We start from the raw sequence: 26,928 nt of genomic DNA, 5'->3' as shown, positions 1-26,928 counted from the left end.
TTTCATACTGACCATAGAGACTTGTGCATCCAAACTGAGGTAATCTGTGCCTTATCTTTTATGAAGTCCTTTACTATGTAGGTTGCAGAGAGGAACAGTCCCATTTTTCTGAATGTTTGCCCCAGGGCAGCACAGACTTGAAGGCATCAGCCCCCATCTGATTTCCAGCTATACCGCTTCCCACTGTGTGACCACTGTGAATTTTAGTTGCCAGCTCTACAGTGCCTCCCTGGCCACACATGTTATTTTCTTGTAAAGATTCAGTGATGTACAATATTTGAAGCACTTAGAACAGTGAATGCCAAATCCTGGCAGCTGGTATCATAGTAATACAATCCAGGCCTCTCAGAACACTGGGGTACAGCCATGCACTATGTGCTGGTATTTTGGTCAGGAGTGGACCTCACACATATGACACCTGAAAAGGTTATGTTGAGGCTAGGAAATCCCTGCTTTCTGATGCCCTGTCATTGCATCACATCACACATCATAGCAGGATACTTTGCTTATGTATTTGTGGGTTGCTAATATAAACAACCTGCTGGACCACAAGTGGTTAAAAGTATAGCACATATAACCACACACAGTACAAGATGCATGATAATAAACTGTTACTGGCTCATATACTTACTGTACTATACTTTTAATTTTTATTTTAGAAGGTTCTCCTACCTACTAAAGTATGTTTACTGTAAAATAGCATGACATGCTACACCAGTAGCTTCAATAACATCTTCTGTTTACTGTTTCTTGATCAAAAGACATATCAAGTAATGGAGCTGTGCCATTTTAGCTTGCATAAATTATCACACTCTATGACATTCACACAACAAAACCACTGCATTCACTGCATTTTTCTACATCACTGCATGACCCCCTTGTAAAAGGCTTTTGCCTGTATACATTTTCCTTCATGCAAAGATGCAGCCCTTCACTAAGGTGAGACCATGGCATGCCTACAAACAGTGCAGTCATTGGTAGGAAACTGGAATGAAAGTCCCCTCAGTGTTCCCTGTGATGTAGAAGTCATGAAGATGAGCCACTGGGTTTTAATTAGGAGCAGGGTATAGTTGGAAGGTTTCTTGGGTCCCGCCTGGCCCCCACAGTCCCACAGCCCACTTATAAAATAATTACTCAGAAGTTTATATTAATTATAACTGCTCAGCTATTAGCTCAGGCTTATTACTGACTAGCTCTTACACTTAAATCAATCCATAATTCTTATTTATGTTTAGCCACATGGCTTGGTACCTTTTTCCAGTTCTGCCTTGTCATCTTGCTTCCTCTGTGTCTGGCTGGCAACTCCTAACTCAGCCTTCCTCTTCCCAGAATTCTCATCATCTGCTCACCCCACCTATACTTCCTGCCTGGCTTCTAGCCACTCAGTGTTTTATTTATCAACCAATCATAGCAACACACATCCACAGCATACAGAATGACATTCCACAGCACTTCCCCTTTTCTGTCTAATCAAAAAGGAAGGTTTTAACTTTAACATAGTAAAATTACATATAATAGAACAGTTATCAAGCAAGAATTACAGTTACAATATCTAGTCTATTTTTATTTGATAAAATTAAAGAAAATATTTTATATATCCTATTTTTATGAGTCTAAAGGTTCATATCTAATTTATCTTTTATCATAACTAAAGAAAATTATAACTATCTAGTCTTCAACTACATCAAAGACCTCAGAAGTATGTAATATTACCTAAGTAAACAGGAAAAGCATTGTAAGCAACTTCCAAAAATCTAGAATGACAGAGACAGCTGGCTGCTTAGACAATAATCCAAAGTTCCTCTGTAACATTGGGGCATCCTTCTTCAGCCCACAGGCCTAGAGTCTCTCAGTCACTTCTTTCTGTGTCCTGTAGAATGCCTGGTAGTTTCTTCTGCGAAGCAGGAACCTGAAGGACCTTCTGGCCTTGCAAAGTTCAGTAGTCACCTTTGTATGGGTCCTGAATGTCCAGTTGATACAACATTTTATCAAGCAGTCCAGGCAGGAACAATTTCTTGCCCAAATGGCTATTTTTGCCAAGAGGAAGATAAACTCCATATGGAGTGTCTTCAATGCCCATACTCCTCTTTGAAGTAAATTTGGTGCTGCCAGGAGCAGATGTGCCTCAATGTCCAGGAAAGTCTATAAGTTTTTAGAACATTTTAAATGCCATATTCTGTAGGTCTTTGAAGTGTTTGAAGATTACCTACCTAATTGAATTATGTCTATGTATACTTAGAAAACTTAACTAACATGACTAAAAGTTTGACTATCATAGAAAACTAATTATTAATCTATATTTCTTAATTATATGTTACAATTTCAAATAAGCTGCACAAACATAATACCTTAAACAAGAGTAGAAATATACATACAGTATAACAAAATTAACTTTAAATTTATATCAATAAACTAAAATCTATAGCAATTTAAAACAAGTTGCTCTTTAAAAGTAGATTCAATAATCTACCCTTTCATCCTATCATATCTATATCATATCCCCCTTTTTCGTTTTAGAAAGATATTGATTATGATCAATCTCTAACAAAGACAAATATCCATAATCCATTTTGGGGGAATGTGGGCATAGTGTACTAGGCTACTTCCTGCTGATTGATGGCGTTGTATTCTTATGGGGATCCTGAGAAAATCTGAGATAATGATCAAGTTCTAGGAAGACTGGCTATAACCTTTGTTGATAGGTACCATCTGTTAAGGTTCAGGAGGTCTGGTTTGATCAAATCTGATCCTCTTAACCTGGAACAAAACTATACCCTCTTGCTTCCTGTGGAAACGAAAGCAGAGCCTCCTTTCCAAAGTAACATATCCTTAGATCCAAATTTTGAAGTCAAGATATCTTTAAAATATACATATTGATTTAACTGGGTAGCCTTTACAATCAAATGTCTCTCTGAAGTTAAAAATCCCAAAGACAATATAATCCAGACTCTCTGTGTTATTTCCATCTTTACATGGCTTATTTTTTATATTACTTTTATTTTCTTTTTAAAGACTTTATTTTTAAAAACTATTTCTTTATATAACTGTCTATATTCATTTTCTTCTCTCTTCCAAGCCTATGTACATTTTTACACACATTGTAAACTAGGGTTTAATCCCATCTGAATCTGTCGTTTTGTGAATCTATTGCTTTAAACTGCAGAGTGGTTAGAACAGAAGCAGCAGCCTTGGCTGTTGATTCCACCCACCTCAGCTTTTCAACATGCCAGTGGTATGTTTACTGCCAGCTCTAGGAGCTATGCGTACCACCAACTCTTGGAAGCAGGGTGCCCATACCTCCATCAAAACATGTAGCCCAGAAACCTTTTTTATTTTTCTGTCTGTACTAGCATGTAACTGACGTTTTTTCCCATCCTCCTCAGTCCGACTGACCCTGCAGCCACTTATAAAATAATCACTGAGACGCTTATATTAATTAAATCTGCCACACAATGTGCTGCATGGCTTGGAGATACCACTGTGTACAGTGGCAGGAATCCGCCATGCTGCACTCAAGCCCATACACCACTGCAAACCCGCCATACTGTAGCTCACAACTTGCCTGAGAGACATAACTAGGAAGCTGCTTTTAGCTCCATTTTAGAATCTTTTTTTTTTTTTTAAGCTTTCTTGGGTTTTAGGTGAAAACTCTTGCCCCAGGTCTTGGTGCCATTTGTAGTTGCAAGGTTTCTCAGGTCCCACCTGGCACCCACAGTCCCACAGCCCACTTATAAAATAATCACTCAGAAGCTTATATTAATTATAACTGCTCAGCTATTAGCTCAGGCTTATTACTGACTAGCTCTTACACTTAAATCAATCCATAATTCTTATTTATGTTTAGCCACATGGCTTGGTACCTTTTTCCAGTTCTGCCTTGTCATCTTGCTTCCTCTGTGTCTGGCTGGCAACTCCTAACTCAGCCTTCCTCTTCCCAGAATTCTCCTTATCTGCTCACTCCACCTATACTTCCTGCCTGGCTTCTGACCAATCAGTGTTTTATTTTTCAACCAATCAGAGCAACTCACATCCACAGCATACAGAATGACATTCCATAGCAGCGGGGAGCCTGGATGTCAGGAATGAGTGAAAGAGGAACACTGGAGAATCTCTGGACTAGAGAAGCAAGTCATTTAAAGGTGCCTGCTTAGCATGCATAAAAATTAATGTGGGGACACACACCTGTCATCATAGCTCTTGTGAAACCCAGACAGAGGATCAGGAGTTCAAAATCATCCTCAGCTGGTTTCAGACTTGCCTGGGCTACATAAGACTCTGTCTCAAAACAAAGAAACAAACAACAAGAATCTCCAGTGGAAACAGTGGTTCGGATGGGGGTAGGAAGGAACTCTGGTTCATTCGGGTGCGTAATTGGAGTGGCAAATGCCCTCCAATAGGACTCTCCAGGATAATTTTCTGAGTTGAATTTTGAAGATGGAAGAACACTACATCTAATATTTTTTAACTGAAACTAATATAAATCGCTCCAACAAAAGTGCCGGCTTCCCCCTCCCCGCAACCCAGCTGCTCCAGGGAGGAAGTGGAGCATCCGTTTTTTCTTCAGATTTAGAGAATTCATTGTGAGAGCTCAATCATCTAACTTGTGCTTTCTGGCTGCTCAAGGGATGGAGATATCTCCATGATTTACTGTCTGAAATAGATTATGAAACTTTTTAGAGGTGCACATTTAATAATTACTTATGACAGAAAAAGTAGAATCTTGGCTGTCAGGAGGAGACCTTGCTGTGAGGGAAAAAATAATATGTTATGTTTAGTGTCCAAAATAAACCACAGGAACCTGGAGCAAAGGCACTAGGTATATATATATTAGTAATGAGTGGCTGGAAGGGTGTCTTCAGGTCACCACTGTTCTGTTCTGTCAGTACAAGCTACATAATGCCTAAGGTAAACAGAACTTCTGTAGCTAGGGTTTTCCTGCCTGGCCCACAGTCAGGACAAATCTTTGTCACCCGCCAGTCCCACAGCCGCTCAGACCCAACCAAGTAAACACAGAGACTTATATTGTTTACAAACTGTATGGCCATGGCAGGCTTCTTGCTAACTGTTCTTTTATCTTAAATTAACCCATTTTTATAAATCTATACCTTGCCACATGGCTGGTGGCCTACCAGAGTCTTTATATGCTGCTTGTCCTGGTGGTGGCTGCAGTGTCTCCCCTCAGCCTTCCGCTTCCCAGAATTCTCTTCTCTCCTTGTCCCACCTACTTCCTGCCTGGCCACCTACTTCCTGCCTGGTCACTGGCCATCAGTGTTTTATTTATATAGAACAATATCCACAACAAACTTCCACTAAGGACAATTTTCACAAATTCAGAGAGTTGTAACAACATGCTAGTCAGAGCTAACCAGATGAAGGGCAAAACCCCTGCCTGTCACCCTCTGTGTTCATCACCACTGCTCTTCTTGGGAACTAATGTTTCCTGTTTGTCCACTATCTCCTTCTGTGATATGCTTGGGTGGTTTGTAGCTAATTAATACCATCAAAACTCTGTTTCCACTTTGTTTAATCTCTCCACGATTAGTGAGATTTTAGGCAGCCTAGCACAATCTGTTCTTAACTGGTACACTGAGATAGGGTTTCCATCCAATCCTATAAAAAATATTTGCCAAAGAAAAATAATATTCAGTCTTCCAGTTCATATCATCAGAAGAAGAGGGAGACATGATTGTAATCCTCTGAAATTCATTCTGCATTTCTGTTGCCATTCGTAGGCTGAGACAATACATTTAGCACTCATACCACCATCATGGAACAGATATCAAGAAAACAATTTTTTTCTATTGAGAGTTCTTGGTCTACCAGAAAAAAAAAAAAAAATGAAACATCTCCAAGGCTAATCACTATGATTTCAATGACACAGAGAGAAAACAAAGAGAATGAGGCTCTGACCACTGTGTCAGCCTTGGACCTGCCCACTCTCCCACCCCTTCTTGTTCAAAATGGCTAACCGCAGTTGATGAGATCCAGGGCAAGGCTGGGCCCACAGGCCACAGACCTCTATAGCTGGGCATGTAACCTGCCACTTTATGGCCTGCCCAGAATCTTATGGAGATGTGAGTGCTCCACTCACTGTGCTCATTCTCCCTCTCTCCCCCTCCCCCCTTCCCATTCTCCCTCCCTCTCCTCCTCCCCCCTCCCATTCTTCCCCTCTCCCTCCCCCTTCTCCCCTCCCCCCTCCCCCTCTCCCTCTGCCCTCTTCCTCCCCTTTCTCTCCTTCTCCTCCCCCTCCCTCTCCCCCTTTCCCTCTCATTCTCTCCTTCTCCCCCTCACCTTCATCCTCTTCCTCTCTCCCTCTCCCTCTCTCCCTGTCCCTCTCCCCCTTCTCCTCCCCCTCTGTCCCCCCCATCAAATATTGATTTGTTTACTCATTTCTTCTTATTCTTCCCCCCAAATAGCCTCAGTGTGTATAAGCAGAGACTGTCAGTTGTCTTACTTGAGGACCCAGGGCCCTGTGCACTTTCTGGCATGTATTAGGTTCTCCAAATTCTCAGTAGAACATTTCACAGAAATGTAAGCCTGGGTCTCCTTCCTCATCCCTGGGCTTCATACATTTGGAAGACTTTTGAAATTCAAGCATGAAGCAGTAGCCTTTACACTTTATTTGTAAGCAGTGAAAACTCACTTCAAAAGAAATCTCACATAGAACCCCAGTATGGAAAAGAGGTCAGGGGAGAGTGATTGTCTCAGAGTCCTTCCCTGGGACTCTGACGAATCAGTAAACTGTTTTGGTTCAGCCCATTGTTTGCCTTAACAGGTAAATGACTTACCAAAAATCAAATTTTCAGTCACAGCCCATCTTTCTGCTGAACCACTGTAAGTTTATGAGTGTGTGTTTTGGTTTTTGGTTGCTTGCTTTTTTTAAGTTGGAACCACAGAGAAAAGGGATCATCCATCTTGACACTCTGGGCCTTCATGGATAGCCTCTAAAGTTTGGACACTGCAATCACCCCATCTCCCATAGTCCTCTGGGCTGTGCAGCAGTGCCCTGGGCTGCCTCATAGTCCCCAGAGGAGGAGCCAGTGTGCCTGGAGCAGCTGAAGGTCAACAGCATGATGACCTGACAAATGTGTAATTTTAGAAAACTTACCCAAGCAATACAGAAGGAAACATGCAGTTACTTGTGGCCCTGGAACCCAGGGTCCTGTCCCTGCCTTACTCCGTAGGAGTCTGTCTCTGCCAGTTTCTGCCCAGCCTGAACATCTCCAGTACATAAACGCCACCTTAAGTGAGCCTTGTACCTGGCAAACACAGTGTGGTGCTCACTGAGTTCTGATCCCTGCCACAGACTGAAGGAGAATGTCTGCCTCCTCATGGTTCCTCCCAGGCTATAGTACACTTGTGGAGTGTCAGTTACCACAAGCACAGTGCCCTTAACACTTACTAAAAAAGTGTTCTCTCGGAGCCTGTGTGAAACATAAAATGGGAAGTGAAGGTTTCAGAACTTGTTCAAGAAAACTACTGAGCTGACCTTTTGAAAATGAACCATACTTTGCTGGAAGAATGGTTGTCAATTTGTTTTTGACATTTGTTCCTTTACAGATATGACCCTTAAATTATTCATGCTTACCAGCTCCAACAGGGAATAATAATCAGTTCTTATTTCTGCCTGTAGACCTCTATGCAACTCACAAAAATTAGGAGGAAGAAAGGCCTTCCAAGGGGTTTTTGACATAGTCAGAGTTTCATAAAAATAATACTCTTGCATGTTCTTTATAACAGTGTCACACAGGCTGCTCCTTTAAGAACAGTCATCAGTCTCCCACAAGATATAAATAGGTAACAAATGCATTTTATGCAATGTCCAAATTACTAGTAAAGAATCCACAGAATTCTCACCACTCCTTACAGGCAGCCAGACAGAGAGGGTATCTGGCCACCTGCTCTCCATCAACAGAAGTGTCCTTTCATAGTTCTTCTGTTCACAGCTACATAATGACTTTACATTTAACAGCCTGGGTCTAAGAATTCTGCTTCACTGAGCATCTTTGGTACCTGGTGCCTACAGCAATATCCAGGACATAGTAAACACCCCAGAAAGTTCTGCTAAGTAGATGGGTGTTTGGTCCATGAGAGACACCCAGGAATTTGAGCTAGCCTGTGGATTTTCTTGGGATTTATTTACAATGCAAAACAGGTTACAGATGCGGTGACTAGTGGCACACTTGTAATCACAGCAGCGAGCCCAAGCGTATAACAAACCCCCGTCTTTGCTCTTAAACCTTAAATGACTTATTTTCAGTTCCAGAATCACAAACGTAATCTGTCTTGGAGGGCAGGAATACTCTTTGTTTTTTATAAGTCATTTGAGAATTTCATGCAGTGAGTTTTCATATTCACCCTCCCTCTCACAGCTCCTCCAAAATCCACCTCCCTATCTCCCTTCCCACCCAACTTGGTGCCTTTTTTTTCCCACCAAGGTCTGTTTGTGCTGCCCAAATATTCTTAGACATGTGGAATGTAGTTGACTTTTCAGCAGCAACACTCTTTAAAAAAACTGGGAAATAAAGGAATCGGTGAGCTCCCCCACCCCCAACAAATAAGGGGATGTAAAAATAACAAAGGCTTAATGAGGCACTGCTGTTTTCCCTGGGTGGTGTGAAAATTTTCTGTTCCCCCAACACTGTCCAGTAGGACATTATGTCCTGTGTGACAGTGGTTAGGAGAGTAGCCTATCTCGCACACCCAAGTGTGAAGGAGCACAGTACCACAGGCCTGGCCATCTGCAGCTTAACCCACACTCTAGCACTACCACAGAATACCTGCTGAGTTTAGAAAGAGCCACACAAGTGACAAGTCCACTTGGATAGCTTTTAATCTAGTAAGCTCCTTCCTGTGAAGCTTTCTAGATTTAATAGTTCTCTTCATGGTTGTGGGGAGTGGGGTTAGAGGTCATCCTTGGGTATTATACCTCAGGAGTCATCTACCTTGTTTACTGAGACATGTTCTTCATCTGACCACATAGTCTAGCCTGGCCAGCAGGTCCCAGGTCTGCCTGTCTTCCCATCCCAAACACTGAGATGACAGGTTCTAGGGATGAAACTTGGGTCTTCATGCTTACCAGGCAACTATTTTACCAGCTGATCTGTCCCTCCAATTCTCAATAGCCCTCTTAGTACTCCATTTAGACCCCAACTCAACTCCCAGCTTATAAAGTGATTCATAGTTTTTCTATCACATTCTAGAAGACAGGGTCCCTGTCATTTCTATGAAGCAACCAATTACTATTTGTCCCCAACTTAAGCTTGAGGTAGAGAGATATTTTCCCTTTAATCACTGTCAGGGGACAGGGCTGTCTCCTCAATAAGTCTCAGCGGTTCTGGTCCAGCAGCATGCTCACTGCTGTAAAGAGGCACCCTCCCTTTCAGGAATACAAGTCTCTCTAATAGAAACATAAACACATTGCTGAATCCAAAGCTCTCTAGTCCTTTTCTAGAACCATCCCTACTTATGGGGTACCATATGTACTCCAGAAAGGATTATGGCCCAGCATGGAAATCCAGCTTCCCTTGCTGGGAAGAGAATGCATAGTGTTCAGACCTGGCTGGAGGTCATGCTCATGTGAAGCTGTGGGCTCTGTAGGCTACAATGATATGGCTAGGGGCGTCCCTCACATGTGACAAATCACATTTGGAATTATAATAGAGACAACCTGGAAGGAATAAAGTTGCAATAACCCCTAATTAAGCATCCACATCCCTCAGTGTGACCTTTATATGGCATCCCCCAAATAAAACAGTCTCACTCATCTACATGGAGGAATTTGATTCCCAGAGGCACTGGACCTGTAATCATGGCATGTGATTTGCCTTCAAAAGAAATACAGCTTTCTAGTAGAAGAACCTTTTCATCATTTCCACTCCAGCCTTGCTCTTCTATCTTTCTCCACTTTGAAGGCACCAGTTTGCTGAAGTCCAAAATTGAGTGGTTCGCAGGAGACCTCCCAGATGCTAGTGTGCTTGAATTTCTCCCTCTTGGGAGGATGCTGGAAAAAGACTCTCCAGGCAACTGGTGCTCAGCAGAATCTTATCTCAAATGTCATCTTTATTGATTCGAAGACATACTACTCCACACCGTGATGGCCTCACTGGTGAATCACTTAAACAGTAGTATATTAGTATGCACATAAAAATACAGTCAGTCATTCCTTAGGATCTATAGGTGGGAAAATGCATTTTTTTAATTCTAGAGGCAGCATCAGAAAATTGAAAATCAAGTAGAGTGTCTTGATTCCAAGACTTTAAATCTGATAAAGTAGTGACCTTCATTTATTTTCAGCCATTAAGCCTTAGCTTGCACATACAGGTTTTCTATTATCCACAGTTAAAATGCATTAAATATAGATAATTAAACAGTTGTATTAATTGGCTTTCAAAGGTGAACTCGAGGGGTTATTTGCCTGAGCTGATCTGACTGAGGAGGACAGCCAATACTGTTGCATGCAGTCCGACTCTGCTGGGTTTTCTTCTGTTATTGCTGCTAACCAATTTCAAAGTAGATGAGGCTGAAAGTTTGTAAATAGATTAGTATCTAAAAGGTAATTTTATTTCAGTAGAAATGGCTTTGTTATAGGGAGAAGAGTAAAAATGTAATTTGGACGCCTGTCCAGATGCTCTGAGCCTGGTAGCAGAAAATGGGTTTATTTGTTAATTTGTCCTTTTGGAGTTTCTATATCCAGTCTTTAAATAGAGCAATTTAGCATTTTAAGGGAAAAAAAATAAAAGTCTGCAGTATCTGAGAATATAATTGAAAATTACCCCATACCCATGCAGGATAATTACCTTTCAAAACATTCCCAACACTTGACATCATAGTGGCAATTGCTTAATGATATTGTAATTTCATTATGCAGAGATTCCTATGGCAAAATGATTAAGTTGGAGGCCTCAGAAATTAAATTACAATGAAAACAAAACCTTTTGTGTAAGTTTAAAGTACTTATTTCGATGTAAAATTATACATAAGCTCACCCAATTTTTGTACAGATACCATTGTTGGTAGTTTTCAGATTCATCCATTTACAGCTTTCATACTAAAACCCATGAAGTTATATTAGGCCCATGGTTCTAATGCATGGATCTCCTATTCTGTGGTGTATGTGTCATGATGAATGCATCTGTACAGCAGTCAGTGCTTCGGTTTATCTGCATTGTATAGGAAGAGCTCTGTTAATGGATCAGACCCACCTTGATCCCTTTGCAGTGGGGTGATGAAGACCCAGAGCCCACCATAGGGGTTATTTCATCTTAAAAAATCCCCAGCTGGTGGTAAAATGTATTGAGTTTTCTAGCATAACAGCACTAGCTTACATTGTTACTGTTTTTAATACAGGCACAGAGTACACTGAACACCTACACAAGCCACTGGTCTCTTGCACTCAAGGTTGGTCTAATAATGGATTAGTAAAGACCAGAAATTAAATGGCAGATCCACAAGCACTCATGACTTATCATTAGCCTTGTGACTTAGGACTTTAATAATATATTTGATAGAAAAATTTGTTTTCCTCTGTGAAGCAAATGATTTTGGGATTTTTAATTAAAGATGAATTAGTCTTAGTGTCCTATATAAGCTAGTTGAGAACTTTTGATTGCATTCAAACCCAGTGTACTGTTTTTCCCTCTCAGTAGTAAAAATCAAGCAGATACAATTTGGGGGACCAAGTAAGCTATAAGGAATATACTCCTTGCATGTCCAACTCAAATAGCCTGTGTTCCCCACAATAATGAGTGTCTTAGTTAGGTTTCTATTGCTGTGATAAAGACCATGACCAAAAGCAAAAGAGGAGGAAAGGGTATGTTTCAGCCACACTGGGTCCATCCCTGAGGAAAGTCAGAGCAGGAACCTAGAGGCAGGAGGAGAGCTGCTTACTGGCTTCCTCCCTGTGGCTTGCTCAGCCTGCTTTGTTATAGCACCCAGGACCACCAGGCCAGGGGTGGCACCACCCACAGTGATCTTGGCCCTTTCACATTAGTCATCAATCAGAAAAATAACCACAGGCTTGCCCACAGGTCAATCTGGTGGGGGCATTTTCTCAATTGAGGTTCCCTCTTCCCAAATTACTGTAGCTTATGTCAAGTTGGATAAAACCAGCCAGTACAATGTTTATAGCATTTGCTGAGAACTCATTATATGCTGAGTATACGCTTACTCTATCCCCACTGATGTCCTTTTACTTAATTGTTGCTGCCTTTGAAGCCACAGCTATCCGAATCAGCAACGCAACTCCAACCCTACCAGCAGGGTTAGGCCTCAAAGGCTATAACTGGAGGGAAATCTGTTCCCTCGGGCACTGACTCTTTCAAAGCTATGAAGGGAACTCATCTAAATCTCTGTCCCTCTAAATAACTCAAGGCTCAAAGGTTAAGGTGGAATTCTACTCTTCAAAAAAGGCTGAATAACAAATAGCACACCTCCTCACCTCCCTCGTGTCCTCCAAAAAGTCCTTGTGCTTCTCCTCGCCCCTCCTTCAGACCCTTCTCCACCTGGCTCCTCCCTACCACTTCCTGTCAGCTAGTTGCTGACTCAGCCTCCTGACCACAGGTAAATTTTATTAAATCAAACACATCTATACAGTAAACAAATGTTCCAGAGCATAAAAAATATTCTACAACATTTCCCCTTTTTTGTCTAAACAAACAAAAAAAATAATGAAAGGTTTTAACGTTAATGTAATAGTACTATACACAATAAGAACAATTATCAAGTAAAGATTACATTTACAATGTAATGAATTCCTGCTGTGGGATGTCTTTCTATATGTATTGCTCTGGTTAGTTGATAAATAAGGCTGCATTAGCCTATGGCAAGGCAGCTTGGAGGCAGGCAGGAAATTCAAGCAGACATATGGAGAGAAGAAAGGAGAAGAGAAAGAGACGCTAGCTGCTGCCTAAGGAGCAGCAAGATACAAGCAGACTGGCAATGCCACAGCCACATGGCAAATTATAGATTAATAAAAATGGGTTAAGTTATAAGAGCTAGCTAGCAAGAAGCCTGCCATAGGCCATACAATTGGTAATTAATATAATCTTCTGAACGATTATTTTATAAACAGCTGAGGGACTGTGGGGCTGGGTGAGACTGGAGAAACTTCCAGCTACAAATTCGAGTTCATTTGTGTCTGACAAATAAAAAGAAAAAAAAATACTCCATTATCTATCCTATCTTAATGAATCTAAAGTTTTATACCTAATTTACTTTCTATCATAACTAAGGAAAACTGCAACTGTAACTATGTAGTCTTCAACTCCATCAAAGGCCCCAGAAGGATAATATTATTGGAGTAAACAAAAGGTGCATTACAAACAACTTCCAAAACTCTAGCAATGACAGAGACATCTCACTGCCTGGACAGTCACCCAGAGTTCCTTCTGCAGCCTTGGGGCATTGATCTTCAGCCTACAGGCTAGAATATCAGGCAGACTTCTCAGTGAAGCAAGAAATGTGAAGGACTATTCTGCCTTGTGTTGGCAAAGTTCATCAGTCAATTTTCACTGTGTTCTGCAGAATATATGACAGACTCTTCTGTGAAGAAGGAGTTTTGAAGGATTGTCCTGACTTGTTTTGACAAAGTTCAACAGTTTTTTTTCCTGTGTATCCTGTTTATCCAGGCTGCACAGCACATTGTCAACAGTTAAAGGCAAGAACAATTTCTGTGCCCAGTGGCTAACTTTGCCACAATGAAAGTTAATCAAACTCCACAAGGAGTTTCTTCAATGCCCATCATCTTCTCTGAAGTAAATTGGTGCTGCCAGGAGCAGATGTGTCTCACTGACCTGAAAATTTTTTAATTAACAAAACATTTTAAATTCCATATTCTATAGATCTTTGAAGTATTTGAAGACCACCTATCTAAAATATATTTAACCTAGAAAACATACCTAACATATCTATAGATTTGATTGTTATAAATTACTAACTACTAACCTGTTTCTTGATTGTCCTATATAGTTTATAATAATAGCTTTCAAAAACTAGAACTTTACCTTACATTTTTAAATGAACTGCATAGGTACAACACCTTAAACAAGAGTAGAAACACATATAAATACGCCGTAACAAAAGCAACCTTAAATTTATATCAACATACAAAAACCCTTTAAACAAGAGTAGAAAAATAACTTTAAATTTATATCAGCATACAAAAACCCTTTAAACAAAAGTATATATATTTGTAACTAAAATTACCTTAAATTTGTATCAATATACTATATTCCCCTAAATGAAAACAAATATCCATAGCCCACCAAATAGTCAAAGACCACCGACCCCGTCTCTTGGGAATGTGGGCATAGTATTCTCCAAACTGCTTCTTGCTGTTTGTAGACACAGTATCTTTAGGGCCCCAGAGTTAAAATTTCAGATAGTGGCCAAGTCCTGGGAAGACCAGCAGTAATCTTTGCTGATAAGATTCAGGAGGTCTCACCTGATCAAACCTGATCCATATTAACCCTGAAGGAATTCACAGCCTCTCGTCTCCTGTGGGAACAAAACTCCAAAGCATTTTTTACTTCCATTTCACAAGTTTGTTTTTTTTTTTACTTTTTACTCAGATTTTCTATTTCCAGCATTCCTCCATTTGTGTCTTCTTGTTTCTGTTTCAATTTTCAGGTCTTGAACTGTTTCCTTCACCTGCTTAATTGCTTTTTTTTTTTTTTTTTTTTCCTGAGACAGGGTTTCCCTGTGTAGCTTTGCGCCTTTCCTGGAACTCACTTGGTAGTCCAGGCTGGCCTCGAACTCACAGAGATCTGCCTGGCTCTGCCTCCCCAGTGCTGGGATTAAAGGCGTGTGCCACCACCGCCCGGCTCAATTTTTTTTTTTTAAAGCTATTGATTTGTGCAAGTTGATTCTTTTTTTTTTTTTTTAAGATTTATTTATTTATTATGTATACAGCATGTATGTCTGCAGGCCAGAAGAGGGCACCAGATCTCATTACAGATGGTTGTAAGCCACCACATGGTTGCTGGGAATTGAACTCAGGACCTCTGGAAGAGCAGTTAGTGCTCTTAACTGCTGAGCCATTACTCCAGCCCTTAATTGCTTTTTCTAGGTTTTCTTGGCTTTCTTTAAGGGATTTATTGATTTCTTCCAATTTTTTGTTTGTCTTTTCCTCAGTTTCTTTAAGGGAATTTTTCATTGCCTCTTTAAAGGCCTCTATCATCTTCTTAAAGCCATTTTTAGGGTCATTTTCTTCTGCTTCTTCTACATTGTGATGTTCAGGTCTTGCTGTTGTAGAGCTGCTAGGTTCTGGTGATGCCATATTGCTCTTTATGTTGTTGAATGTATTCTTGCACTGATGTCTACCTATCTCTTTTTCCAATTGGTGCAAATGATGTCTGTGTCTCAGGGAGCAGCTGCAGTCTCAGAAGATGGGTGGGTTTGGGGGTTGGATTGAGGCTTGTAGTTTATGGGGTCTGGTGGGGATGGTGGTAGTCAAAAGTCCTGTTTGCTGGCTTGCAACTGGTTATGTCCTGGGCCTAAAGCCTAGAGGCTGGGGTGATCGGCTGGGAGAACAAAGACTCACCTCTTAGTCCAGTAAGAGCTGATGGATGTCTCAGGGAGCAGCTGTGGTCTCTGAGGGTCTTTTACTCTCTCTTTAAATATTATATATATATATATATATATATATATATATATATATATATATATATATATATATAAAATCTTTAAAATATTTGTTTCTTTCTACAACTATACCCTTTTTCTTTTCTTAAGCCTACGCCCATTGTTAAACACATTGTAACCTGCTTAGAAGTTTTTCTGTCTGGACCTCTTTTATTGTGTATCTCCAGCCTTTTTTGACTGGGTAAGCAAACCTTTAAACTGCCAACCTACACCTGAATCCTCCAAATGCGGCTCTCAGCTGGCTCCGCCTGCTTCTCGGGTTGTGAAAATCATACATGAATCTCAAGGCCAATCGGAGGTTTGTCTGACCAGGAACTGCATTCAGCCTTCCTAGAGCTCTAGCATGCTGACGCTTGCACTGTGGCAGGAATTTTTACTTAGTATTTTGTTCCTACTCAACATACTAGCTGCTCAAAGACTCACTGACTGGCAGAAACTGTATGGCAGAAACTCTTAAAGAGCCATATTTTTTTTCTTTCTTTCTTTCTTTTTTTTTTTTTTTTTAAGTTTTCTTAGGCACTATGGAAATTCGCGTGCTTTGTTGGCATGCCAAAATGTTGTTGTTTGTTTTACTCTTCTGGGGGGCCTGCCACCCAGCTCCTAAATAAATCACATATGGAGAGATTTATTAGTACTTATAAATGCCTGACCTTAGCTTGGCTTATTTCTTGTCAGCTTTTCTTAACTCTAATTAACCTGTCTGTCTTTTGCATCTAGGCTTTTCCTGTTCTCTTCCTTCTATAAATCTTATCTTACTTCGTGGCTTGCTGTGTAGCAGGGTGGCTGGCTCCAGGAGTCCAGCTACTTTTTCCTTTTTTTCCCACATTCCTCCTTCAATTTATTCTCTCTGCCTGCCAGCCCTGCCTCTCTTTTCTCCTGCCTTGCTATCAGACATTCAGATCTTTATTAGACCATCAGGTGTTTTAGACAGGCGCAATAACACAGCTTCACAGAGTTAAACAAATGAAACACACCTTAAAATAGTATTCCCCAACACCCCACTGGAAAGATGCAGGTGCTATTAGTATCTCAACTTACACAATATTGAGGTTAAGCAGTAAATTTTTCCAATGTCTCTCAGCTTCTGTGAGGTAGAAATGGGATGTGGAGCCATCTCCACATTATCTAAATGTCTTATTGCCTGCCTCTACAAAGCCTTTGGTTCATGCTTATAGCTGTATTTATACTTATAAATTAATAAAAATATATAGCTTATAGTTCATGGTTTATCTCATTAGTATCCTAAGTAGTAGTAACCACCATTTACTGAACAACTACTTTGTGCACTGTACTATGTAAATTACCACATCCAACTTAACCTCCACAAAGGCCTATGGCAGAGACATTGTGGTCACCAGTTTTTTATGTGATGAAATCCAGGTCCAAAGAGGCAAATGAACTTGCAGCTAGCCACCATTCAGGCAGCCATCCGCTGTTGCTGGAGGGCTTCTCTCCAGGTTCCACCAAGCCCCGCAGTCCCACAATCCACGTATAAAATAATCACTCAGACGCTTATATTACTTATAAACTGTATGGCCATGGCAGGCTTCTTGCTAACTGTTTTTATATCTTAAATTAACCCATTTTTATAAATCTATACCTTGCCACATGGCTGGTGGCTTACCGGCATCTTTACATGCTGCTTCTCCTGGCCATGGCTGCAGTGTCTCCCTCCTTCTTCCTGTTTCCCCAATTCTCCTCTCTCCTTGTCCTGCCTATACTTCCTGTCTGGTCACTGGCCATCAGTGTTTTATTTATATAGAACGATATCCACAGCACTTCCCCTTTTCTTCTTTTTTTAAAAAGGAAGGTTTTAACTTTAACATGGTAAAAGTACATATAACAAAACAATTATTGAGCAAGAATTACAGTTACAATATTAAAGAAGATGTTCTATCTATCTTATATTTGTGAGTTTAAGGTTTTATATCAAACTTATCTTTTATCATAACTGAGGAAATTACAACTATCTAGTCTTCAACCACATCAAAGACCTGAGAAGAAACATAATGGTACCTGAGAAATGGTAGATGGATGCAAGCAACTTTCGGGAATCTTGCAAGAGTAGACCAAGACAGCTGGCAGCCTGGACAGTCACCTAATGTTTCTCAGTATTGTTGGTGCATTCAAAGTGGCTACAGACCTAGAGTATATGACAGACCATTTTTAGAAGCAGGAATTTTGAAAGACCATCTTACCCTGTCTTGGCAGAGTGCAGTGGTCGCTTTCCTTGTGTCCCACTTGTCCAGAAAGGATAGCATTGCATTCGTACTGTTAGCCGTCAAGGCAAGGACAGTTTTTTGTCCAGTAGGCCATTTTGTGCCAAAAAGACAAACTTCCAAATAGAAATGTCTTAGAAGCCCAACATTCTCTCAGGAACAAATTGGTGAAGCCAGGAGCAATTGTGTCTCATGTCAACAGAATTTTAAGTTATTTAAATGCCATATTCTCTAGGTCTATGAAGTGTTTGAAGATTACCTATCTATCTGAAATATATCTATGTATATAAGAAGACTTAACTAACATGGCTACAAATATGATTATCATAGATGACTAATTATTAATCTATTTTTAATTATCCATTATAATTTTAAATGAGTTACATAAACATAATACCTCAAACAAGAATAGAAATATATATATATATAGTATAACAAAATTAACTTCAAGTTTGTATCAATAAACTAAAATCTATACCAATGTAAAACATTTTAAACAAGTTGTTCTTTAAAAGTAGGTTTATTAATCTACCCTTTTATCTTATCATCTCTATATCCTCCTATATATCTATATCATATCCCCTTTTCTTTTTTAGAAAGAGATCACATTTATAATCAACCTGTTTTAAGTAAAAATATTGGTTTTTCTCTGTTCCACACCAGAGGGCTCTTCTGATTTTGGACACAAGAATCTCTTAACCATTTTTTTTTAAAGCAATATGTCTGGGTTTAGAGGGGGAGTGAGCCCATTCCACCTCTAAAGCCAGCTTGGTATATTTGGGAATTTGGGCGTAGCATCTCTTACTACTTCCTGCTGGAGGGGGCCGCTGTATCCTATGGGGACGCAAAGAAAATTTTAGGCCTATGGGGTAGTCCGTGAGGCTGTATTGTGTGAACCAGTTGCCTTGAAACCGCTCTGGATGTTACATCATCTGGGCCATGGTGTCATCGAAGACCTTTCAGGGGGTGTTGGCTGGTGAAACCTGATGTATCTTAATCTGGAACAAATCCACAGCCTCTGGCTTTCTGTGGAAACAAAAGCAGAACCTCTTTTCCAAAGCAACATATCTTCAAATCCATATTTTGAAGTTAAGGTACCTTTAAAATATACATATTGGTTTAATTGAACATCTTTTTCGATCAAATGTTTTTTTGCAGTTAAAAATCCCAAAGACAACACAATCCAGATTGTCTGTGTAATATTCATTTTTACGTGACTTTTTTATATTAATTTATCTTTTTTTTGTCTCTTTTAAGCCTACATATTGTGAATCTATTGCTTTAAACTGCAGTATTTTAAGACTGAAACGGCGCTGTGGCTGCTGGCTCCACCCATTTCAGCTTACCAACATGGCATTTTCTGCCAGTTCTGTGAATCATCAAGTCTCAGAAATAGTGGGTCTAAGCTTTTATCAAAGCAGCATGTAGCCCAGAAACCTTTTTTTTTTATAATTTTTTTTAAATAATAGTAAAGACTAAATCTACCACACAGCTTAATGTGCCGCTGGCAGACGCCTCATTTCTGCCATACTGCTGGTCAAACACACACGCCAGGAACCCACCAGTGTTCGAACCTGCCAGTGTTCAAACCTGCGTTTTGCGGCATCTAGCTGCCCGTATGAGACAAGAAGCAGGAACCTGCTTTTGGCTCTGTTTAGAATTGGTTATTAAATATTTTCAGGTTTAAGGTGGAAACTCGAGCCGTTGGGCACCATTTGTTGCTGGAGGGCTTCTCTCCAGGTTCCACCAAGCCCTGCAGTCCCACAATCCACGTATAAAATAATCACTCAGACGCTTATATCACTTATAAACTGTATGGCCGTGGCAGGCTTCTTGCTAACTGTTCTTATATCTTAAATTAACCCATTTCTATAAATCTATACCTTGCCACGTGGCTGGTGGCTTACCGGCATCTTTACATGCTGCTTGTCCTGGCAGTGGCTGCAGTGTCTCTCCCCTTCTTTCTGTTTCCCCAATTCTCCTCTCTCCTTGTCCTGCCTATACTTCCTGTCTGGTCACTGGCCATCAGTGTTTTATTTATGTAGAACGATATCCACAGCCATCCCCATCCCCAGGGATGATGGATTTTGGAAACCGTGGATATTTTTAGCCCTTATAGAGAAGCAACACCCAGTTAACTCCTTGTTACCATCTGTGGCTGCTTTGTTTATATGAGTAAGTCCCATCTATTGGAAAGCAACTTTCAGCCTCTCCACAAGAAGGAAACTGGATAGAAGCAGAGCCTCAGAGGCCATCCTTAAGGCAACAAAAGAAATAAAGGGAAGGCAACATTCCTTCTCAGATCTCTTGTTCATTAAAAATTGTGCCAAGGACCCAGCTTGGCTACCACTATTAATTCAATGTGGTTGATAACAAAGTCCTGTGACTCTCCAGGATATAAACCCTAGTGGTCCAAGGTCACAGAAGCTCATCAGAGAAGTCACTGGATGTGGCCCTTTATGCTACGTCGGCTCATCTACAAAATCCTATCAAGTATTGCCGTGCCTTCGCCCTCCCTGGAACACATTTGCACTCACTGGTCAGTTCTAATGCTAAGAGAATTCTTCCTTGTTCTTAGCCAAAATAAAAGCCTTCTTGCCTCCTCCTAGAACCCCACCAAATCCTCTAAATCCTAACGCTTATCCCACCTCTTATCTTTAAAGCAGAAAGAGCTAATGCCCCTGTCACCAAGCTTGCTCTTTTCCTTTGGACCTATTGAACTCATTACCCCTGGTCCTCACAACAGACTCTGTCATATTCACCAGCAGGTTCTGAAATATGAGAAGTCAAATTTCTTCTGCTTATAAATTTAATATTTGAAAATGAATGTCACCTTTACATTTTTCTAATCCATCTCATGTTTAAATTCCCAATTAAATGTGTGATTCCACACCCTTCACAAAAACATCAAACATGGTGTTAAAAGATAAATTTTGGCACATTGAGATTTTAAAGAGTTTATTTGGACAGAGAGAACTCAGGTACTGGTCACCACCAATCTGCAGCCCAGGGGGCTCAAGTGAGAGCAAACAAAGGAAACTTTAACATATTCCCTTGAAAGCTAGACCAAGATAACTGGTTGACTGAAGTGGAAGGCAATTCAAGGATGACTAGGCAGTTTCTCAGTAGCAGGGCTCAAGTCCTATTTGTCTGTTTATACATTGAGCTGGAGTTTTGGTTTGCTTAGTAAGTAGGAACCCAGGCCACAGGAGCAATTAGATTAATAGCATATTGATTAATTTTTACAAGAGTATATGAGAAGGGACACTGAGCTTAAGCCTCATAACTTGACTCTGTCCCAAGCTCTGCCTCTGAATCACAACCAGGCAACCTTGGGAAAGCTGTTTCCTTTTGCAGGCCTTGGCTTCCTCTACAAGATGGAAACCATAATGGATACCTGCCTATTCTATCCTGCGATGATTGTTTACAGAGTAACTAGAGAAAGTGCTTTCTAGACCATTGGGGGCTCATTCAATGAAATACTAGCCAGCAGGGCAAATACATCCATTCCTCTTAGCTCCAATCTTAAGGACTGTTGGTGCAGAATTCAACTCAAAAGAACCAAGGCATCACATATTTACAACATTCCCTAAGAACAAACCTGTTCCTATAGTCTTTGTGTACCTGGCACTCAGGGCTCAGGGTCTGGCTCTAGGAAGGGTTATGGTAAATGGTCTGGATGGAAACAAGAAGGATGGGCTATGGAGTGGCTTCAAAGCCTTGCTCATCATGTGGGCATATACCCACAAACCTAACTCCAGTTTGCTAATGCCCTGATGGTAACTGTGAAAGCTTGCTCTGATGTAGCTGGGTACCATGCAAGCCTCCCCCACCACCTGACTGTACTGAGCTGTAACATTTAGGATCATGGGCTTTGTGTGTTTTATTTTATTTTACTTTACTTTTAAGTCAGGGTATTGCATGGCCTTCCAACCCCTGATTGTTGAGATTTTAATTCTTTACCCACTCCAGAAAGATGATGAGCTTTTATTTATGCTTCAAGAAACAGTTTGGGGGACTGGGAAAATGGCTCAGTCAGTAAAGTGCCTCCCAAACAAGCATGAGGACCTGAGTTCAGATGGCAACACATACATAAAAATCAAGAATGGGAGTGGACACCTCTAATCCCAGAACTGGGAGATGGAGATGGGTGGATCCATAGAGCTCATTGGCCAGTCAGTCCAGCCAAATCAGTGAGCTTCAGGTTCTGTGAAGGATATTGTCTCAAAAAAAAACATGGAGAGCAGTTAAGCATGACACCAGACATTGATCTTTGACCTTCAATCGGTGCACGCACAAGCATGTACACATCTATGAACCATGCACGGCTTTCACTGAACCTCTGTCACTTGCAGATCTTTTTCTCATGCTCACTTCCAAAGCCCTTTGGAAGTCAACCTTGATTAACTCACAGCCCACTTGTCTTTGATCTTTAGTGGGCTACGCTAATAAAGAGAAAAATGTCCTAACCACCTCATTTTCTCTGAACCTGATCTCATTCTTCTCACTCAGAAGTGAAGACAGACTTTCTGAGGAAACAGGGCTCTCTTCCAAATACTACTGGGCACACAAAGGAGCTCAGAAAGTATTCTCATGAAACATTTTTAATTGCATACTACTTATTGGAAGCTCTGCTAATGATTTGGGCATTGCATGTTCCCTCCATCCAGCCATGGTCTATATCCCCATCAAGCGTATACCTTCCTACCACAAAGAAAATGACAGCCCATCTCATATGTTTTCTGTGTTATGAATCCTAGCTTTGTAAATGGCATCATTTAAATGCATAGTTGTCTGGTAGCCTTTTGGGAACAAAATGAATGAAGACTCTATTCTGACCTGGACTCACACTACTCTGCATTAGACAGAGCTCTGGCACATGTAGGACTTTAGAACTGAGGTAACTGAGTTTTACATATCATCCAGTATCTCCTGATCCTAAGGCCTGTGACTCTTTGGTCCTTTGACTCTGCCATTTTATTCTTTTTCCTTCAGGCTCTTCTCTATACCATTGGTTTTGCTTGGTGTTTTTTGTTTGTTGTTGTTATTGTTTGTTTGTTTTATATATAAGAGTATTTTACCTGCATGTATGTCTGTGTACCATGTGTACAGTACCCAAGGAGGCCAGAAGTGGGTGTTAGATGCTCTGGGAGTGGAGTTACTACTGAGAGTTCAAGTTGTCACATAGGTGCTGGGAATCAAACCTGGATCCTCTGGAGAAGCAGCCAATGTTCTTAACCCCAGAGTCATCCCTCCAGCCCCCTGTTTGCTTTTTGTCCTTCATTGTGGAGCTGGCCCTTTGAGTCCCTGGCATTTCTTCTCAAATGTACACTGCTCTTGTGAATCCAAGTTCTACTATGTTCTTCCTTCCCAACCTAACCCTTGTCTGAATAAAGTTTCTTGAGAGGTGGTGATCTGTGCCATGACTGCCTTCTTGGGTGGCACTTTAGGAATTCTGTGCCAGGCCCATAGCTAATGTGTTTGTGGTTTTCCTGGCTCACAGGTGAAGAGGACCTGAGCGCAGAAGAAGATGAGGAAGTGCTGACTCTGTTGTATGACCCATGTCTCAACTGTTACTTTGACCCTCAGACTGGGAAATACTATGAGCTGGTGTAGCTCCCGCCTCCGGAGCAGAAAGCAGCCACAGCGGATGGATGTCCACAGTGGGCACCAGGACCTGTGTAGGTGGGCCCAAGGAGTCCAAAGGATTAGAAGGAAGAAGTTCTTTGTAGATAATGTTCAATGTTAAAAACGCCTGCATTCTCTTTGTAGCTGTGTGTGTGACTTGAAACTTGTGAAGGAATTAATGCAGACACCAGAATTCAGGTTTTGAGGTTTTGAATTTGCTTTTAGTTCATCCCCATCCTCTTAAGTCTCATTATGTTATATAAACAAATTAAGAATTACTTGTTCAAATTTTTCCAGTGTTAATCTGTAATAAATGATGGCCTAATATACTTACAGAAAGCATATTCTTGTTTAAAAGATGTCTGAAACCCTTTTTTATAGTTTGTTTGTATTAAAAATAAAGTATAGTGGTCAAAAGGCCACTTCCTTTTTTCACCCTGTTGTCTTTACCAGATTATTCTTAGGCAACTTCTTGTTCCTTTGGAGTCTTAGGAAACATGAGCTGGTCAGACTTGGGGATTGGGTTTTGGGGTGTGGCCCCACTGTGTCTTTGCAGTCTAGCACCTGGAACATTTGCAGAGCGCACAGGACTGTTCATGTTAGACTGCTTGGCAACCTGCTTGCCTTTATCCTCTCTCACCACTTGTTTTTGAATTCTAATACTTGAGCTCTATGGATCCAAACTTCACAAGCAGTTGCCATCTGAACACCCTTTCATACCTCACTTCTTCTCTGACGTGTGACTAAAGAGACCTGGGTGGCTTTCTTTTGTCTTTAAGGCTACATCAGAGCAGTTCTGCTTGTATCCCAAAGCAAGAAGTGTGCATATCCTACATTTACATAGATGGCCTTGAATCATGCCAAGTACATTAAGACTGAGCTGGGGAATATCTTATTAACAGTTGTGTTTTGTTTTTTCATAGAGGTTTTTAATAAGGAAAGGTACTGTTAGAAATCAAAAGTTATTGGTGTGTGGTTGAATTTAACAGCAGTGCTCTGATTTTATTTAATGTTGCTCGATAGAGGAAATAAGAACTTTTTTCCACAAGCAGATTGGGCTCCTGTCCAAAGGATCATACATTATTTAAAGCCATGTTTGTGCTTGATAAGCTTTTAATCCTTTTTCTCAAATTATACCTTTGTTATGAATGTCTCTCAAATATCTTTATGTTTACAAAATGGAAATGAATAAAACAAGGCTTCATAGAGCATGCAAAAATTATAAAAGATTTAGAGTTGTTTGGGGGGGTTGTTTTGTTTTATTTTTTGAGACAGAGTCTCACTATGTAGCCCTCTGGCTGACTTATAACTCTCACTATGTAGATCAGGCTAGCCTCAAACTCAGAGATGCATCCATCAGTGCCTCTAGAATGCTGGGATTGATGGCATGAGCTACCATAACCATGTAAATTGGAGTTATCCTGATTAAGAGCTTCAAGACTGAAATGGGGTTTTAAAAGCCTTGTTCCTACTTTAAATAGTCTTGAGGCCATCCACAGATGTAGATCATGTCCTTCAGAAGTTTATGTTAGTTAAGACTTGCAGTTACATCAAAAACATAAGCTGCTTATTAGGGAGGAGGGTAAGGATACAAGAATGTATCATGTATCCCAAAACAGGATGCTTCCAAGTTTCCAGGCAAATTTAAGATGAGACCCCCAAGAACAATGGTAAACTCTACTGGGATTCGTTCTTTGTAAGCATTTACAGCATTCAGCTCAGATTCAAAGACTGGTTGAACAAGTAAGCAGGAGATCTGGGTGGGAGTCATGGTAACTGCAGCGTGATCCCTGGAGCTGCAGCAACTGTCCATGCCTCATGATAGTTGGTCACCAAAATGGCAGTGGTACCTTTTCCTGTCTCAGATTTCTGCTTAAGGAGCAAGAAACCAATGAGGCAGGAGAACAGGGCCAAGTTAGGTCCTAAAAGCCTTATCAGCTGACATATGGGAAGACCAAACTGGCAAAAGGAAACCTAGGAATATACTTGTAGCCCAGACCCATTAAGACGAGCAGGCATCTGACTATGCACAGTGGCGTTCCAGGGTATATGAAGTACTCTGACTTATTATAATACCAAAATGCACACCCCTGGGTGGATATTTATGATGCCAGTGAGATATGTAACACATGAAGTTTACAGGTCCATATGTAGAGCTTTTGGCCAGATAGTCTGCACTGGGAGCCCAAGAGGCCAAAAATCCCATGCAGTACAAATGGGCCAAAAACCTGCCTGCTGCACTCTGTCTGTTCCAGCCTGCTGTCTCCCTGCAAGTGTATCTTTGTCTAGCAAATCTCTCCTGTTACAACTATGTCTTCTACATTTCTTGTTCAGGAACATAAGAACTTGGAACCCCCAAGAGTTTTTTTTTTTTCCTCAGATCTCTGATGGTATCAGACAATGTCACTAATAAGCCTGCCTTATCCATTTTCCACAGGGCCCTTGGGATGAGGGTAAAGAGTCCCTAAAGGAGAAAGGATGCTGTTAACTTATGCAGAGGGGGTCAAGGAGACAAACACCAACCAAGTTTACCCTGGAAGCCTAGAAGGTTATCTCTGCCTCTCTGACTCATCTTGCTCTCTGAAGCTCTCTCCTCATAACTCATTACAAAGTCCTTAGGCCAGGACACTATCCTCCTATAACCAACCATGGAGAAATAGTGCTTCCATGTTCAATTCAGAAATGCAACTCAGGATAACAGCTGGTCAATTTTGAGGCAAAGGCCACCAGGACCTCTTCTGTGGATGAGGGAAGAAGGCTGTAGAAGACCCTGTGAGCTGAGATACCACTCCAAAGGTGGCTACCACAAGGTCTGATTAATCAGCCTATGCATTTGTCCTTTTTAAAGTGTAGCAGATGGGCATTTTGCTACAGAAGAGTAGAAAACTGTAAATAGATGTCACACTACCAATTTTAAGCCAAAGTAGTACATTCTGTTTATTTGGAAATTCACTAGCTGGGCTTTACTTCACTTTATCAAGTTCTGTTGCCTGTTGGAGCTTCTTGGGAACCTACACCTAGGTTCTACATCCACAGAGTCTGACTTGGCTGGTCCCAAGTACACCTGGACATTGGGAATTTATGAAACAGCAATTTTACTTTGTGGTCCAGGCTGAGAGTCTCAGGGAAGGCTAATGGCACATATGCTGGTGGGAGCCATTCCATAGCATCCACATGTTTCCAAGGCCTTAGTTTCTAGTATGTGTCACTTGTATCTAGAACTGATGGCTGCAATGGACACTGAAAACAGATGGGCTCAATATGGAGCCATATCCTGAGGTAATTTGCTCTCAATCTAGCATCTGGTTTAGTTTCTTGTTTCCTTTAATCAGAATGCAACTTACAATGATTTTTAGTCATGTCTCTAAATGATTATTGAATTACAGATCCCAATTAATAGGAATTATGAAAAAGCAACTGTCAGCCATGCATCGTATCA

General features: G+C 40.8%; 1 protein-coding gene across 6 annotated transcripts in view; it reads left to right on the top strand.

Moving 5' to 3' along the window:
• Positions 1-23,924, top strand: part of Cfap20dc (CFAP20 domain containing) — a 262,891-nt gene extending 238,967 nt beyond the window's left edge. For all 6 annotated transcript variants that reach the window (XM_028853847.2, XM_028853846.2, XM_028853845.2 and 3 more), the window contains one exon: positions 23,365-23,924. In XM_028853847.2, the coding sequence (XP_028709680.1) occupies positions 23,365-23,477 (113 nt within the window). In that variant the 3' untranslated portion in view covers positions 23,478-23,924. The remainder of the gene's footprint in view (positions 1-23,364) is intronic.
• Positions 23,925-26,928: the final 3,004 nt, after the last annotated feature.

The sequence above is a fragment of the Peromyscus leucopus genome, chromosome 9, assembly GCF_004664715.2.
Source record: "Peromyscus leucopus breed LL Stock chromosome 9, UCI_PerLeu_2.1, whole genome shotgun sequence".
NCBI lineage: Eukaryota > Metazoa > Chordata > Mammalia > Rodentia > Cricetidae > Peromyscus > Peromyscus leucopus.
The sequence above is the reverse complement of the archived record's forward strand: the minus strand, read 5'-3'. Positions and strand labels throughout refer to the sequence as shown.